At 35.1% G+C, this 17,241-nt stretch overlaps 1 protein-coding gene across 1 annotated transcript in view; it reads right to left on the bottom strand.

Annotated features, from left to right (window-relative positions):
- Positions 1 to 3,404: 3,404 nt before the first annotated feature.
- Positions 3,405 to 17,241, bottom strand: part of LOC128217878 (plexin-B2-like) — a 72,866-nt gene continuing 59,029 nt past the window's right edge. The window contains exons 33-36 of the mRNA XM_052925313.1: positions 16,098 to 16,245; positions 9,201 to 9,338; positions 7,822 to 7,899; positions 3,405 to 7,310 (exon numbers count right to left, since the gene is read on the bottom strand). Coding sequence (XP_052781273.1) covers positions 7,221 to 7,310; positions 7,822 to 7,899; positions 9,201 to 9,338; positions 16,098 to 16,245 — 454 coding nt within the window. The 3' untranslated portion in view covers positions 3,405 to 7,220. The remainder of the gene's footprint in view (positions 7,311 to 7,821; positions 7,900 to 9,200; positions 9,339 to 16,097; positions 16,246 to 17,241) is intronic.

Raw genomic sequence — 17,241 nt, forward strand, 5'->3', positions numbered from 1 at the left:
ATTTTGTAGAAGAACGTGTTCGAAGTAATTTCATTTCCGCATAATCGCCGCCATATTGTGTATGACTTTAAAAACTACGGGAGCAGGATTTTTCAACCCCAAGACTTTTCAACCCCTTCTTAAAACGAAGAGTTTTCAACCCTTAGACTTTTCAACCCCTATTTTAAAGACTTTTCAACCCCTACCTGTTTGGACTTTTCAACCCCTAAATCAAAGACTTTTCAACCCCTAGTTGAAATATTTTGATAGCCATATTGAAGACTTTTCAACCCCTATATCAAAGACTTTTCAACCCCTATTATTTTTGCCAGCCAGGTGTTGTCTTTTTCATTGTTTTTGCAACAAACTTAACCAATTGTTATTGAAATACAATTAAAGATTTGTTTGCCTTATTTGTTACACTTTTCTCCAAAGTATTGGATGAAATTTACAAAGGCTTTGCCTTGATTTACTAAACACTTGATGGTTAGTGCTTTTCAAAATAATATTCCGAACATTAACAATGGTACGGTAAAGTAAGATTTTGATGTCTGTTTACCCCGAACAAGCAATTTTTGCATTATTCTTAAGGATATTACATATTTCAGCGAATTCACATATATTATGTACAAAGTTATTACCATAATTTTGTTCTTTAAATAACAAATTTGAATAATTACAAAAGAAAATGAATGCAAAGAAGAATTTACGGAACATTCTCCTTTTTGTGCCTGTAGAATGCCAATAAAAAACCTGAACATTTATAAAACTTTCATTGCTTTTAAAAAAAGGTCAGCAGTGGAAACTTTTTTTTGTAGTACCATATTGCTATTTCAGTACAGTTTGATTATAGTTCTTGATAATGTATTATCTTAAAATTCAGAGTTTGCGGGTATAATTAAATAAAATATATTTTTTGTTTGGTTTTAAATCCTGAAAATCATACACAACATGTATCAAGCTGCCCATAGTTTGGAATGATGGGCATGATATTAGAACCTTAATTAACTGTCACTTTCAAGTTACTATAACCTCAATTAAAGGTGTTATGAAGGCCCTTAATCCCTTAGGAATTTATGACCATGTCACACATGTTGCCCATTAATGAATGTGCGACCTTCTTTCCATTCTTTAATTGCATATATGAAAAGACAATACAATGCTTATAGCATTTTTTTTTTACATATATACCACTTTATAAAAGAATGTCCTTACTTTTTTTAAACTGAGAAATAAAAAACGTTAATAAAATCTTATGTTACACTTATGTAATTTGAAAGCATTTGGATCTCAATCTATAATACATTTTTAACATCTTTGAACTCAATGTATACTTTTGTATTTCTTAAACATTGTCTGCTAAATCTAGATATTTTGAAATATTATGAAGAATTTTATTTAAAGTTCAACTCATTTTATTGTCTTTTTTATTGATGACAAAATGTTTTAAAAAAAGTGTTTAAAAAACTAAAAGAAAAACAAACGCTGTTTCAATTAATTTATGGAGCAGAACCATGCACATATTATATTGTGTGAGGATTTCCTCAGGGAGATAGGGAAGATTTATTGCTAAGTGACTTAATAGCTAAATGGACAGTCAAGCATTTTTTTATATTTATTTCAATGTAAATATTTAATGAAATATTGTTATATCATGTGTTTCAAGTATGTATATTTTGTATGTATCACATGTTTTTTGTCTGTTATATTTTTAGTCTTAATATATTCTTGATTTTTAAAAGAAATTTCAAAATAAATTGTTTACTGTTGTAATTTTCTTAAAAAGGTAAGAAATTAAGGGGTTGAAAAGTCTTCGTTTATTAGGGGTTGAAAAGTCTTTGTTTAAGGTGGGGTTGAAAAGTCTTAGCACTTTTAGGGGTTGAAATGACAAAGGGGTTGAAAAGTCTCTGATTTCACAAATGACAAAGGGGTTGAAAAATCTTGGGGTTGAAAAGTCTGACAGCCAAAACTACACCCTATAGTCCAAAATAACAATAGGCATAACGTTGACACACTGTGATAGGTATAATCCAAATAACTTACTCAAACAAATACACTAGTTCGATTGCTGCTGAAAAAACCCCATTTGAAACATAAAAGCTATTTCACAAAATATTACATGACATGAACTCTTTAACCGCGTATGATTTATTTCTTAATAGCTTTCATTCATAAAATAAGTTCTTTGTCGGGGTTTGCCGGGTCAGTCTTGAATGCCGGGATATGTGTGACGTCACACGGGGTGCAAACATGTGGTGTAGCTTACTATTGGATGTAGGGTAAAATGACTTCGTATGTAAATGCTATACTTTCATTATTTTTTTCATTATTTTGTTCAATAAAACTCACCAAATTGCAACGGTACAACTATACTAAGAGTAACACGCAATGTTTGTCATAAAAAAGGCAATAACGCGTTAAATACACATAAGCAGGTACTTGACGCCCCACATTCACGTAAGTAGTTCTGTTGCTACGCAGGTGGTGTGTATTAATATATTCATGTTCAATATGTCGTGCCAGGCGACTAGTCGCGTTTCTGAAATACCGCTCTCTAAAGACTGTCGGCTTGCAGCCGACAGTCTAAAAACCAATAACACTTAAAATTGTTAAACTATGTATAAGCACAAATTGAAAAGGGTAAATCTCTTCTGGGTGGTGCGTTAATATACATAGACAGGTTATATGCACCATTTAACAGACGCGGACACAGGGAGAATATAACGAAAGGTCAACACGGCATAACGAAAATCAGTATAATATAATGCACGTGATATAACCTGAACAAACTTAATACTTATTAATATCTGTCAAACGAATTAACAACGCTAAATAACAGGTGTGTCCAGGATTCGGCGTAAGAAATAGCGCAACTAGGGGATGTAACTTACGGTGAGCGTCTCAATGCGTCAAAACGAAATATTTATGGTTAACCTTTGATAATATGAAATATGTATATTTCAAAGCTTAAACGGTACATTATGTGTTGCATTTATATTCATATGTCTTTTGATGGACATCAAAAATCCCCCATTCCGTTCGTGTATTTATCTCTTGTTTCTCTAATTAAGTCGGATGCAAGAGAAATCGTGTCAACCATAAGTCTTACCAATAACGAAGTCGTCCTAAATTTGGACAAGTCGTCCATGTTATTTCATTGTTCAGATGAAGTTTGACCTACAATTTAGTGATATCAAATACATTAATGCACACTTTATTTCACATGTTATAAACTTGATAAACCTTAACCGAAATATATATAATCCTTATCTTATTGGTGCTATAAAATCAATTATCGGTAATGTTGTACTTTGTGACGATTTATCAAAATCTAGTTAAGGGACGACTTCATGTGGGCTTGATTAGTTCACGTCATCATAAAATCAGTATCTTTTATTCGGTATGCTCTTTTCAACAAACAAAGCTTTTGGGTTAGACTTTTATTGCAAAGAGTAATATGTAAGTACAGAGGTATGTGATGATATTTTTTTACAAACAACAATGAAAAAACATTTTTTTAGCTTAACAGTTTTTGAACGTTTCCCTTTTAAATCTAAGAATTAACAAGAAATCCGTTAGACAAGCACAAAAATAACATTGATAAATATTTTCAATTAGGATAAATATTAAAAGTAGAGGGAATTCTCTCGAAGTTTTAATATATTGAACATTATATTGAAATCAAACAACTGACATCAACGAGAAGAAAAAAACTGAAAAAAGGACACACTGAATTACTCGAAAAACAAACATGAGTGAAACACAACAAGCACTTAGCATAATGTGCCATCTAACCAACGTAATACGAGTGTGGTCGCTTCAATGGTTTTTTCTGAATTGTTTTATTACCGAATTCGAAACTAATAACTTGTAGCCTATACGATTCAAAACGTGACTTAAACTAGTTATCAAATTGAAATTCTTGATATTATATATTATCCTGGTCTATACAATTGACTGATGTTTATTTAAAAAAATGTTGTCATAGGGACAGCGCGCTCGACTTCTCCGCCGCATTGAACGGTTGAAATGTTATATTGAAACATGCATGAATCACAGTTATTGAGACTTAAATGCAAAACCTTTACCAGAATTTCCAAGTCTTATAATCAAGGGTCAAAATGTATATTAAAGACCAGCTAGAGTTATCTATCTTGATAAATTGAGATGGTTGAGAGCCCATGTGTGATTCAATGCAATACATGATGTATTTGGCTATGTGATATTGACTTACCGGTAAGTGTCCTTCACGCAAATCCTTTTAATTCAATTAATGAAGTGGGAGGGATGGTAGGGAGAACATATCTAAAGTTTAAATGCAATGCATTATGTATTTGCTGAGATAATGAGTTTAATGTGCTTACACGCATTACCTTAACCAAGGTGTGACACCGAAGGCGTGGGTGACACCAACTCTAGAGTGCATAGAATAACTTTCCTTATTCTTCCTAATTCTTCGCATATTAAAGCTAAAAATATGTATTGTAAACAAACAAAGCAAATTCCGAAATGATGAATACAGTAAAGATGTTACAATATGGCGATATTGATTTTCAGGTTAATAAACAAACAGTTCAGATTAATGCAGTCAAGCAAAAATCATAAAAACAAAACAAATACAATACAAAATTACATCCAAACAATTCCAAAAATTTCATTTTAGAAATCTATTTGACAATTACAAATGTAAACAATAAATTTTAGCAAGTTATTTCACTTAAACAATTACATCTTATCAAATCAATGGAAGCTTCATTGCAAACGATTACAAAAAGCTATTAACGTTGATTTCATTCAGACAAAAAAATGAAACTTAACTAAAATCTCATCATCATTTTGGCATGCATTAGAAATTAGTCATAATTTGAATTTACAATCACAGATATATTTATTGTTCAACAGTAGTATATATCAAGAATGTGGCAAATTGGATGTGTCGCCATTCGAAGGTATCCATCATATATCAATTAGGTGACCATGTCTTTGACCTTTGACTGACTGATCCCAAAATTAAATAGGTCATTTACCAAAAACATAAGGACTCCACAACAATAGAAATGTTATTGATCGGGAACAGGTGTGTGACACTGACGCCGCAATGATGCAGCAAACGACGCCGCATCACAACAGTACAAGTATATCCCATTCTGATAAAATCTGTGTAAAGCAATTGATAACTTTGGCAGAAAGAATGAAGGAACAAAATATAAAAAATGATGATCAAAATATTTCTATTTTCAATTACTTTTTCTTAGTGCGTTTAAGCTGGGATCAATAATACATGATGTAAAGCTTGGTTTCCTCTCCCTGTAATCTTACTCCCAGGTTTAAGTTAGTGAAGATTTCATGAACTTTGACGAGAAATTAACATACCACATATATTTTATTATAGAGAGGTCATCACATCAACAAGTGAATAACATAACATTAACATCGTTGTTTCAAATATTTCATTCTGAGCTGTAGACCGCTTTGCTCTGGTATGTAGCGCCTTTGCTCTGGTATGTAGCGCGATATATTTTGAAACAAGCAAGCTGGCTGGAATGGCTAGGAATTCTAATACAAAGTTACATTGTACGCAATTAGACACATTTGATTTAACTGTTTTTAAACTAACAATATATATTTGAGATATCAAAATGATTTGGCACAATCATATATTTATGTATGATGTTATTCAATAGATATGAGAACAGTGTGATGTTTCGAAAACAGTATCATTATATACAGTCTAAAATGTAAGTTCACATACATGGGCCTTTAGTGAATTACGTCTTGAACCCGAGTCTAAGAAGCAAAATAAATCTGAGATTCTAATTATTACTCATAAGTTTATAGCACTGTAAAATGTGTTCATTATAAAATAGTCAATGCTTTGAACAACGAATGCTCTTCTGATGCAGTTTTAGAATGTACTTTAGACAATCTGTAATTCAGACTCAAGACATTGATCATTATGGACCCAGTTTATTGTCAAAATAGCTTGTTGAAAATTTGCTGTGTAAGTTATAAATTCTACATTTTCAATACTCAACTCTTTGTGAGAAACACCCAAGAACATGATGTATTATTGTGAGTGTGAGCCTCAATCTCAGACTCGGGTTTTGATGAATATGGACCATTGGGACTAATTTACTCGTCCATGTTAATTGCAGAAAAAATGTTTTGGCAAAATCTATTCGAGATCAAACGATTTTAAAACCTTATCCAGGTCGAACAGGCAGTATAAGTTAGGCTTTGTGTGGATATATTTTTGGTAAAAGATATAATTTCTATTTTATCAGCAATTTATCAGCAGATTTGTAAGAATCGGATTTTTAAAAATTAATTATACATGAAGCTACTTTTGTGAAACTCCAAGATAGCTGATACAGTTCACACGATTCATTTACTTATAATTAATAAAAAAATACCAAACATTGAATAGATAATATATATCAATCAGTCTAACCCACAATGATCGAAGGAAATATAGATACAATGTACACGTTTGTGGAGAAATATATCAAGGGCATGTTTGCATACATAACAATACACATAAGATAAATATGGGACGTTGACAAAGGCACTTCTTATTATAATAAATGAGCAATAAACTATATAATATTATTATATATACCACACAGTTATCATTACAAAATCAATCACAAATGATAGTATAAAAATAGAGAAAATTGAGAATACATTGAGCGTTGCTTATACATAAAGCTTGATGATCAAATATACCTTTATACTAGCACTTTTGAAAAACACACAAATGTGAATAACACAATTTATAATTACATATGCGTGATATCATACAAAAACTGATTATGTATATACTTTCTAAATGCAATAGAATCTATATATAAATCCATATTATCAATAATCTGATTACATATAAAACAAAACTCAATATACTGAATATATCAACATGCATATACACAGAAATATTTATGTGTAACATAATTGTTGTATAATACTTCGTTTCAATGTACATTATGGGTAATAAAAACAACTTCACTTTACACAAACTATACGTATATACATCTTTAATGTCATGAAGATAAAATTATGATAGCCTTTAAGGTCGTTCTAGTTTGTATAATTCAATAAATGCATTAACAATTATCATGAAAGGAATGCTGTCTTGTTTACTGAATGAACCAACTATTTGTGCAAACACCTTTAAACTGAAATCACTAATATCAAATATCTTTGTTTTGTTCAATATTGCCCTATTCCTATGAAAAACTCCCTTTCTATTCTTCCATCATAAAGAATATGTCTTCTAACTTCTTGTTCAACTGCAGACATCTGGTCTCTTGGCAGATTGACAAGTCGTCTAGAATCTATAAAAGAAAAAATAATCAAGTAAGCTACAATCAATTAAATATCACTACAGGTGTTTGAAATCGGAACCAAATTTTTACGATATATTTTCGGAGATTGAAACCAGTCAATGATCAATTAAATAGACATTAGTAAAACATTGTCATAAGCAATGCAACGGCCTAACGATAATCCACTTTAAAAAATACTTAATAAAGACTGTGGCTGAGTTTTAGAGATTTTAGTACCAACAGAATCTTAACAGGGATTGTTATACAAGTCTTGCGAAAAGGATTTTTTTAAATCGGATAAACAACAGGACATTGCAGCAAACTGCCTACTTTTATCCAGGTATTCAGTCAAAAAGGGGCATAAGCCGACAACAATAAAAACAGGACATTGGTCTTGGCAGGATGCTGAGAACACAACGCTGAGCACAAACGCTAAGCACTTTGTGCTCAGGTGAGCTAAAACAAGACAATTCTATACAAAAAAACTAAAAAATATATGTAACAAATAAAGTTCTGATACCTCGTCTGTATATGGCTTGATCTGCTCGTATAATCTGTAAAGTGCTGCGTTCTTGTTGAAAGTAGTTTCCTGTTGGTTCTGAAAATGGTACGCCAAATAACATCACATTATATGAATCAATCTTTGATTCATTGTCACAGTAGCCAGTACTATGTGTTACATACGTACTACGCCTCAAGCATTAATGAGTTTTATATCTATTCAATGTGTTAAAACAGTTAATTGAAAGAAACAAAAATAACCTTAAAAACAAGAGGGCCCTGAAGGCCCTGTATCGCTCACCTGATCCAATTCAAGTGTGACATAGAGTTCATAAATACAAACATTCTGACATAGTTTAATGGTGATCAAGGAGAGAATGTAACCTCTACAGTGTTTACAAAGTTTTTCTATGATTTGACCTAGTGGCCTGGTTTTTGACCTCTGATAACCCAGTTCAAACTCTACCTAAAGATCATCAAGAATAACATTCTGATCAAGTTCCATGAACATATGGTCATAAATGTGGCCTTAAGAGTGTTAACATGCTTTTCCTATTATTTGACCTGGTGACCAAGATTCGAACTTGCCCTAGAGCTAATCAATATAAACATTCTGACTAAGTTTCATGAACATAAAGTCATAAATGTGACCTCTAGAGTGCTAACAAGCTTTTCCTATGATTTAACCTAATGATCTAGTTTTTGACCGCACATGACCCAGATTTAAACTTGACTTAGAGATTATTAATAGAAACATTCTGACCAACTTTCATGAAGAAACATTTATAAATGTGACCTTTGTTGAGGAATATATACCTAGCTACTCTACCATTCATGCAATCCTTTAACGGAGAGATGTCTCCTTTACCATGTTGATTAGACTATTCTTATTTTGTTAAGCTCAATTTAGAAGAAAGTTGGTTGCTCATAGACTTATACTAGGGTTTGTTTCCTTGGTAGAGCAAGTGTTCAGTGAGTGGAATACAGCCATAAAACTAGACCACCCTTACCCTGGGGTTATTCCCCTACAACCCTAGACCACTCTAACATTAATTGGGATTTATTCCAAGACCTCTTGGGTGAGAGGCGGACACCTTCACAACTTTAGCACTCTCACCCTGGATGGACTCTAATCTGTGACCACTTGGATGATAGGTAGACACCTACACCACTTCATCACTCCCAAACGTGTTGGGCAGAATCTCCACGACCTCTTGGGTAAAAGGTGGATCCCTACACCAAGAGACAACTCACACGCTTGAGGGACTCGAATCCACCACCTCATTGGTGAAAGGTGGACACCTACATTACAAGACAACTTTCGTCTTGGTGTAATTAGAATCCTTAACTATTTGGGTGATAGACCCATTCAAACTACCAGGTTAAATGAATACGTACTCTGTTAATACTTGTCAGGTATTGTCCTAGCTCATCGGGTTTCTGCACGTTCGCTTTGACATTTTTGTAGAACTCCTGAACATGTGTTCTGAACTTCGCCAGCTCATTTCGGAAAATAAGCTTCTGAGTTGGCGATTCCTAGAATAAAGTATTTTCATAATATCATCAATCTTATTTTAATAGATAAGCATCAATATGTTTTGTAATATGTGTGCATAATGTACTACAGTGGTGTACCAATTTGCCTTTAATAGGTGTTATCCGGAATTCAGTTAGAAAGGTTTTTCCGCTAATTTGCATGTAGGTACAAACACATTAAGCCCAGATTGGTGTAGTGATCTATTCATATTAAAATTCAGCTAATCCATATGTCCTTTGTCCATATTAAATTATTTAGATGACAATAAGGTCATAACGGTTAACCAAGTATTTGTACCTACAGATTAATAACATTATGGAGTAAATCTATTAAGGCAGCCGACCCACACGTTACTTTTCTGATCGCTCAATGTTAAATATTGATGCCTGTTGTCCCCATGTCATTTTGAAGTCATCGGGTAGCATTTGAAATTATTTTGAGTGCGTTACTAATATGTAAAATAGATGATCGAAATTACACTATACATAAAGTTTTAACAGATATTATAAAAAGGTAAAAATGATCAAATAACAAGAGGGCCATGATGGCCCTGTATCGCTCACCTGTAGCTTTGCTAAATAAAGTGAACATTCTGACCTATTATCATAAAGATCCAATGAAAAGTATGGCCCCTAGAGGCCACTCTTTTATTTGTCCCACTGACCTAGTTTTTTACCCCACATGACCCTATCAGTAGGCAATGCTTTAAACCAAATATTTAAGACCTAGTCCTTGTGGCTTCAGACAAGAAAATTTTAAAGTTTTTTCCTATATAAGCCTATGTAAAACTTGTGACACCCAGGGTGAGGCCTCTTTTCACCACAGGTGCACAAATTGAACAATCTTGGTAGCGTGCCACTAGGTTATGCCACATATAAAATGCCAATGTCTTGTTGGTTTAGACAAGAAGTTTTTTGTTCTATATAAGCCTATGCAAAACTTGTGACTCCCCCCAGGATAGGGCCTCTTCTCCCCAGGGGCATAAATTGAACAATCTTGGTAGAGGACCACTTGGTTATGATACATACCAAATATTGAATGTTGAAGGCCTTGCATTTTCAGACAAGAAGATTTTTAAACACTTTCCTTATATAAGCCTATGTAAAACTTGTGACCCCCTAGGTGGGGCCTCTTATCACTTCAGGGGCATCATTCTGACCAAGTTGCATTGAGATTAGGCTAAAATTGTGACCTCTATTGTGTTCACAAGGTTTTTGTACTAATTGACCTAGTGACCTAGTTATTGACCGTGAATGACCCAATATCAAACTTGACCTACATTTTACAGCGATGATCATTCTGACCAATTTGCATTGAGATTAGGCTAAAATTGTGACCTCTATTGTGTTCACAAGGTTTTTCTACTAATTGACCTAGTGACCTAGTTATTGACCGCGGATGACCCAATATCGTACTTGACCTAGATTTTATAGAGATGATCATTCTGACCAAGTTGCATTGAGATTAGGCTAAAATTGTGACCTCTAATGTGTTCACAAGGTATTTCTACTAATTGACCTACTGACCTAGTTTTTGACCCCACATGACCCAATATCGAACTTGACCTAGATGTCATAGAGATGATCAGTCTGACCAAGTTTCATAAAGATTAGGTCAAAATTGTGACCTCTGTTGTGTTCACAAGGTTTTTCTAATAATTGACCTAGTGACCTAGTTATTGACTGCGGATGACCCAATATCGAACTTGACCTACATTTTATAGAGATGATTATTCTGACCAACTTGCATTGAGATTAGGCTAAAATTGTGACCTCTATTGTGTTCACAAGGTTTTTGTACTAATTGACCTAGTGACCTAGTTGTTGACCGCGGATGACCCAATATCGAACTTGACCTACATTTTATAGAGATGATCATTCTGACCAAGTTGCATTGAGATTAGGCTAAAATTGTGACCTCTATTGTGTTCACAAGGTTTTTCTACTAATTGACCTAGTGACCTAGTTATTGACCGTGAATGACCCAATATCAAACTTGACCTACATTTTACAGCGATGATCATTCTGACCAATTTGCATTGAGATTAGGCTAAAATTGTGACCTCTATTGTGTTCACAAGGTTTTTCTACTAATTGACCTAGTGACCTAGTTATTGACCGCGGATGACCCAATATCGAACTTGACCTAGATTTCATAGAGATGATTATTCTGACCAAGTTGCATTGAGATAAGGCTAAAATTGTGACCTCTAATGTGTTCACAAGGTATTTCTACTAATTGACCTACTGACCTAGTTTTTGACCCCAGATGACCCAATATCGAATTTGACCTAGATGTCATAGAGATGATCAGTCTGACCAAGTTTCATAAAGATTAGGTCAAAATTGTGACCTCTGTTGTATTCACAAGGTTTTTCTAATAATTGACCTAGTGACCTAGTTATTGACTGCGGATGACCCAATATCGAACTTGACCTAGATTTTATAGAGATGATTATTCTGACCAACTTGCATTGAGATTAGGCTAAAATTGTGACCTCTATTGTGTTCACAAGGTTTTTGTACTAATTGACCTAGTGACCTAGTTGTTGACCGCGGATGACCCAATATCGAACTTGACCTAGATTTTATAGAGATGATCATTATGACCAAGTTGCAATGAGATTAGGCTAAAATTGTGACCTCTATTGTGTTCACAAGGTTTTTCTACTAATTGACCTAGTGACCTAGTTTTTGACCTGGGTTGACCCAATATGGAACTTGACCTAGCTTATGTTAAGATGATCATTCTGACCAAGTTTCATTAAGATAAGGCTAAAATTGTGACCTCTATTTTGTTCACAAGGTTTTTCTAATAATTGACCTAGTGACCTAGTTATTGACTGCGTATGACCCAATATCGAACTTGACCCAGATTTTATAGAGATGATCATTCTGACCTAGTTGCATTAAGATTAGCCTAAAATTGTGACCTCTATTGTGTTCACAAGGTTTTTCTACTAATTGACCTACTGACCTAGTTATTGACCGCGGATGACCCAATATCGAACTTGACCTAGATTTTATAGAGATGATCATTCTGACCAAGTTGCATTGAGATTAGGCTAAAATTGTGACCTCTATTGTGTTTACAAGGTTTTTGTACTAATTGACCTAGTGACCTAGTTATTGACCGTGAATGACCCAATATCAAACTTGACCTACATTTTACAGCGATGATCATTCTGACCAATTTGCATTGAGATTAGGCTAAAATTGTGACCTCTATTGTGTTCACAAGGTTTTTCTACTAATTGACCTAGTGACCTAGTTATTGACCGCGGATGACCCAATATCGAACTTGACCTAGATTTTATAGAGATGATCATTCTGACCAAGTTGCATTGAGATTAGGCTAAAATTGTGACCTCTAATGTGTTCACAAGGTATTTCTACTAATTGACCTACTGACCTAGTTTTTGACCCCACATGACCCAATATCGAACTTGACCTAGATGTCATAGAGATGATCAGTCTGACCAAGTTTCATAAAGATTAGGTCAAAATTGTGACCTCTGTTGTGTTCACAAGGTTTTTCTAATAATTGACCTAGTGACCTAGTTATTGACTGCGGATGACCCAATATCGAACTTGACCTACATTTTATAGAGATGATTATTCTGACCATCTTGCATTGAGATTAGGCTAAAATTGTGACCTCTATTGTGTTCACAAGGTTTTTGTACTAATTGACCTAGTGACCTAGTTGTTGACCGCGGATGACCCAATATCGAACTTGACCTACATTTTATAGAGATGATCATTCTGACCAAGTTGCATTGAGATTAGGCTAAAATTGTGACCTCTATTGTGTTCACAAGGTTTTTCTACTAATTGACCTAGTGACCTAGTTTTTGACCTGGGTTGACCCAATATGGAACTTGACCTAGCTTATGTTAAGATGATCATTCTGACCAAATTTCATTAAGATAAGGCTAAAATTGTGACCTCTTTTTTGTTCACAAGGTTTTTCTAACTAGAATGGGCTTTTGAGAAAAGCGCATGTCTCCCCCGAAGGCTTAGTAAACGAGACACTTACCATAAAAATGCAAAGGCCTTCAAGTGCTGCTGTTTCTCAGGGAAAAAACGGCAGGTCTTTTATGGACAAAAAACAAAATAAACAAAATGCACGAAAGTTGAAATGAGACGCCAGTTATTGATCGGAAACGGTTTTCATCTTCAAGCCCTTGTGGACTTGACCTTTGACCCAGTGACCCCAACTACTGCATGACCCTTACAAGCATGCAAAGTTTGGAGACTCCAGGTAAAGCAGAACTTAAGTTATTGATTGGAAACCGTTTTTCATCATCACTCTCTTTTTGGACCCAGTGACCCCAAAATCAATACGGATCATCTGCCCAAGAAGACCTACCAGCATGCAAAAGTTCAAGACTCAAAGGCAATAGGAACTCCACTTATTGATCGGAAACCTTTTCTTATGTTCAGGTGTCTGTGACCTTCACCTCTGACATAGTGACCTCAAAAACAATGCGGGTCTTGTACACCCGAGTAACATCTCTACAATTTTTGGTAAACATATGTGAAAGATATTACACGCAAATGATTTTTACATGGAAGGTCACCACGACCTTGACTATTGACCTTGTTACCCCCAAAACAATTGGGATCATCTAGACATCATGACCAACCTCACTTCAAAGTTTGGTGAACCTAGATCAAAGCATTCTCCTGATATTGCACGGAAATATTTTTTTACATTAGAGGTCACAGCGACGTTGACCTTTGACCTTGTGACCCCCCAAAATATAGGAGTTTTCTAAACCTCATGATCAACCTCCCTACCAAGTTTGGTGAACCTAGGTCAAACCATTCTCAAGATATTGAGCGGAAATGTTTTTTACATTGGGGGTCGCCGCGACCTTGACCTTTGACCTAGTGACCCCAAAAACAATAGGGATCTTCTACACCTCATGACCAACCTCCCTACCAAGTTTGGTGAACCTAGGTCAAACCGTTCTCAAGATTTTGAGCAGAAATGTTTTTTATATTGGGGGTCGCCGCGACCTTGACCTTTGACCTAGTGACCCCAAAAACAATAGGGATCCTCTACACCTCACGACCAACCTCCCTACCAAGTTTGGTGATCCTAGGTCATGCGGTTTTCCAGTTATCGATCGGAAACGAAGTGTGACGTACGGACGGACTGACGGACTGACGGACTACCGGACTGACGGACAGGGCAAAAACAATATGTCTCCCCCAGAGAGGGGGAGAGATAATAATTGACCTAGTGACCTAGTTATTGACTGCGGATGACCCAATATCGAACTTGACCCAGATTTTATAGAGATGATCATTCTGACCAAGTTGCATTAAGATTAGCCTAAAATTGTGACCTCTATTGTGTTCACAAGGTTTTTCTACTAATTGACCTAGTGACCTAGTTATTGACCGCGGATGACCCAATATCGAACTTGACCTAGATTTTATAGAGATGATCATTCTGACCAAGTTGCATTGAGATTAGGCTAAAATTGTGACCTCTATTGTGTTCACAAGGTTTTTGTACTAATTGACCTAGTGACCTAGTTATTGACCGTGAATGACCCAATATCAAACTTGACCTACATTTTACAGCGATGATCATTCTGACCAATTTGCATTGAGATTAGGCTAAAATTGTGACCTCTATTGTGTTCACAAGGTTTTTGTACTAATTGACCTAGTGACCTAGTTATTGACCGCGGATGGCCCAATATCGAACTTGACCTAGATTTTATAGAGATGATCATTCTGACCAAGTTGCATTGAGATTAGGCTAAAATTGTGACCTCTAATGTGTTCACAAGGTATTTCTACTAATTGACCTACTGACCTAGTTTTTGACCCCAGATGACCCAATATCGAACTTGACCTAGATTTCATAGAGATGATCAGTCTGACCAAGTTTCATAAAGATTAGGTCAAAATTGTGACCTCTGTTGTGTTCACAAGGTTTTTCTAATAATTGACCTAGTGACCTAGTTATTGACTGCGGATGACCCAATATCGAACTTGACCTAGATTTTATAGAGATGATTATTCTGACCAAGTTGCATTGAGAATAGGCTAAAATTGTGACCTCTATTGTGTTCACAAGGTTTTTGTACTAATTGACCTAGTGACCTAGTTGTTGACCGCGGATGACCCAATATCGAACTTGACCTACATTTTATAGAGATGATCATTCTGACCAAGTTGCATTGAGATTAGGCTAAAATTGTGACCTCTATTGTGTTCACAAGGTTTTTCTACTAATTGACCTAGTGACCTAATTATTGACCGCGGATGACCCAATATCGAACTTGACCTAGATTTTATAGAGATGACCATTCTGACCAAGTTGCATTGAGATTAGGCTAAAATTGTGACCTCTATTGTGTTCACAAGGTTTTTCTACTAATTGACCTAGTGACCTAGTTTTTGACACCAGATGACCCAATATCGAACTTGACCTAGATTTTATAGAGATGATCAGTCTGACCAAGTTTCATAAAGATTAGGTCAAAATTGTGACCTCTATTGTGTTCACAAGCAATTGTGAACGGACGGACGGACGGACGGACGGACGAAGAGTGATCACAAAAGCTCACCTTGTCACTACGTGACAGGTGAGCTAAAAACAAGTGGCACGCAGATTTCAATAAATTTGAAAACCTGTCTTTCTTGTGACTTGTCCCTTGCTACATGTGTCCCAAGCAAGCTTAAAATGTACAAATGTCATTCCCAAAGAATTTTAATAATAAAAGCTTTCTCAACCTTTGACACGGCCTGTTCCGTGCGACTGAAGCTCTCAATGAAGACTTGACTGATCACATCCAGACTCTCCGAAACATAGGACGGGGCATTGATATCGAACAGAATTGACGGTGTCTTGATAAGCATGGCCCAGACGCGAATGGAGTAGCTAGACGAAACATAGGAGAATAATTGAGAATACAAACCAATTCAAGCAGTGGATTACATTCAAGACCTCTGTTAGATAGTTACGGTCGTCAATGATGTCAAAAAGGACGGCAGAGGATAGCCGGATACGAATGAAGTAACTTGCAAAAGCAAATAGTATATGTACGTGGATCAATATCATTTAATACATTTATCATGATTATTTTTATGCTGACGTTTTTTACATACTGTGAAATCATTAATGTTCGTGGAACATTAATGTTCTTGGTTTTCGTGGGTTGTGCGATCCACGAATTCAAGATCCCACGAAATATAGACCCTTTATTCACGTTTTCATTTGCCATGTTATGAACATACTCTAGTATAGTCTTTACAGAGATCTCAGTAAACGGCAGTATACGGCGTAAATACTGACCTCACAATATATCATACCGTTAATTTTTTGCTAATATATTATATCTGCCTTTAACAAATAATAGACCAAATCAATTCACTGTGTTTTTTTACCAAATCAATTCACTGTGTCATTTATGTGCGTGTTGAATATCAGTACTCGAGATTTTTCTTTAATGAAATATTTAATCGATTACATTGATTGTTTACTCAAATATACGCAACTTTTCGGTGTTTTCACAGTTTGCAAAATTCTTAATTGGCATTAAATGGCTTCGCATAACTATATCTTTCATCAGGGTACATCTTCTTTTATGACCTTAATTTCCAATTAAATCGATAATTGACATGGGTACATGCACTAATTTGCATGTCGTACTACTCTAGAGAGTGCCATAAACGGTGTGACGTAGAATACGAAAATCACGTGCACAGCGCGTGGAGATTCTGCGAACAACTTAGTATGATCGCAGTTTCGGATTTTTTTCTTCAAAAAACGAAAAAAAAAACATGAATTCAAGTACCCAAGAAAATGTAAATTTTCGGAAAACCACGAAATTCCATGCCAACGAATATAAATGATTTCACTAAGTATCCCCAGTAA

This window comes from Mya arenaria, chromosome 14, assembly GCF_026914265.1.
Source record: "Mya arenaria isolate MELC-2E11 chromosome 14, ASM2691426v1".
Taxonomy (NCBI): Eukaryota; Metazoa; Mollusca; class Bivalvia; order Myida; family Myidae; genus Mya; species Mya arenaria.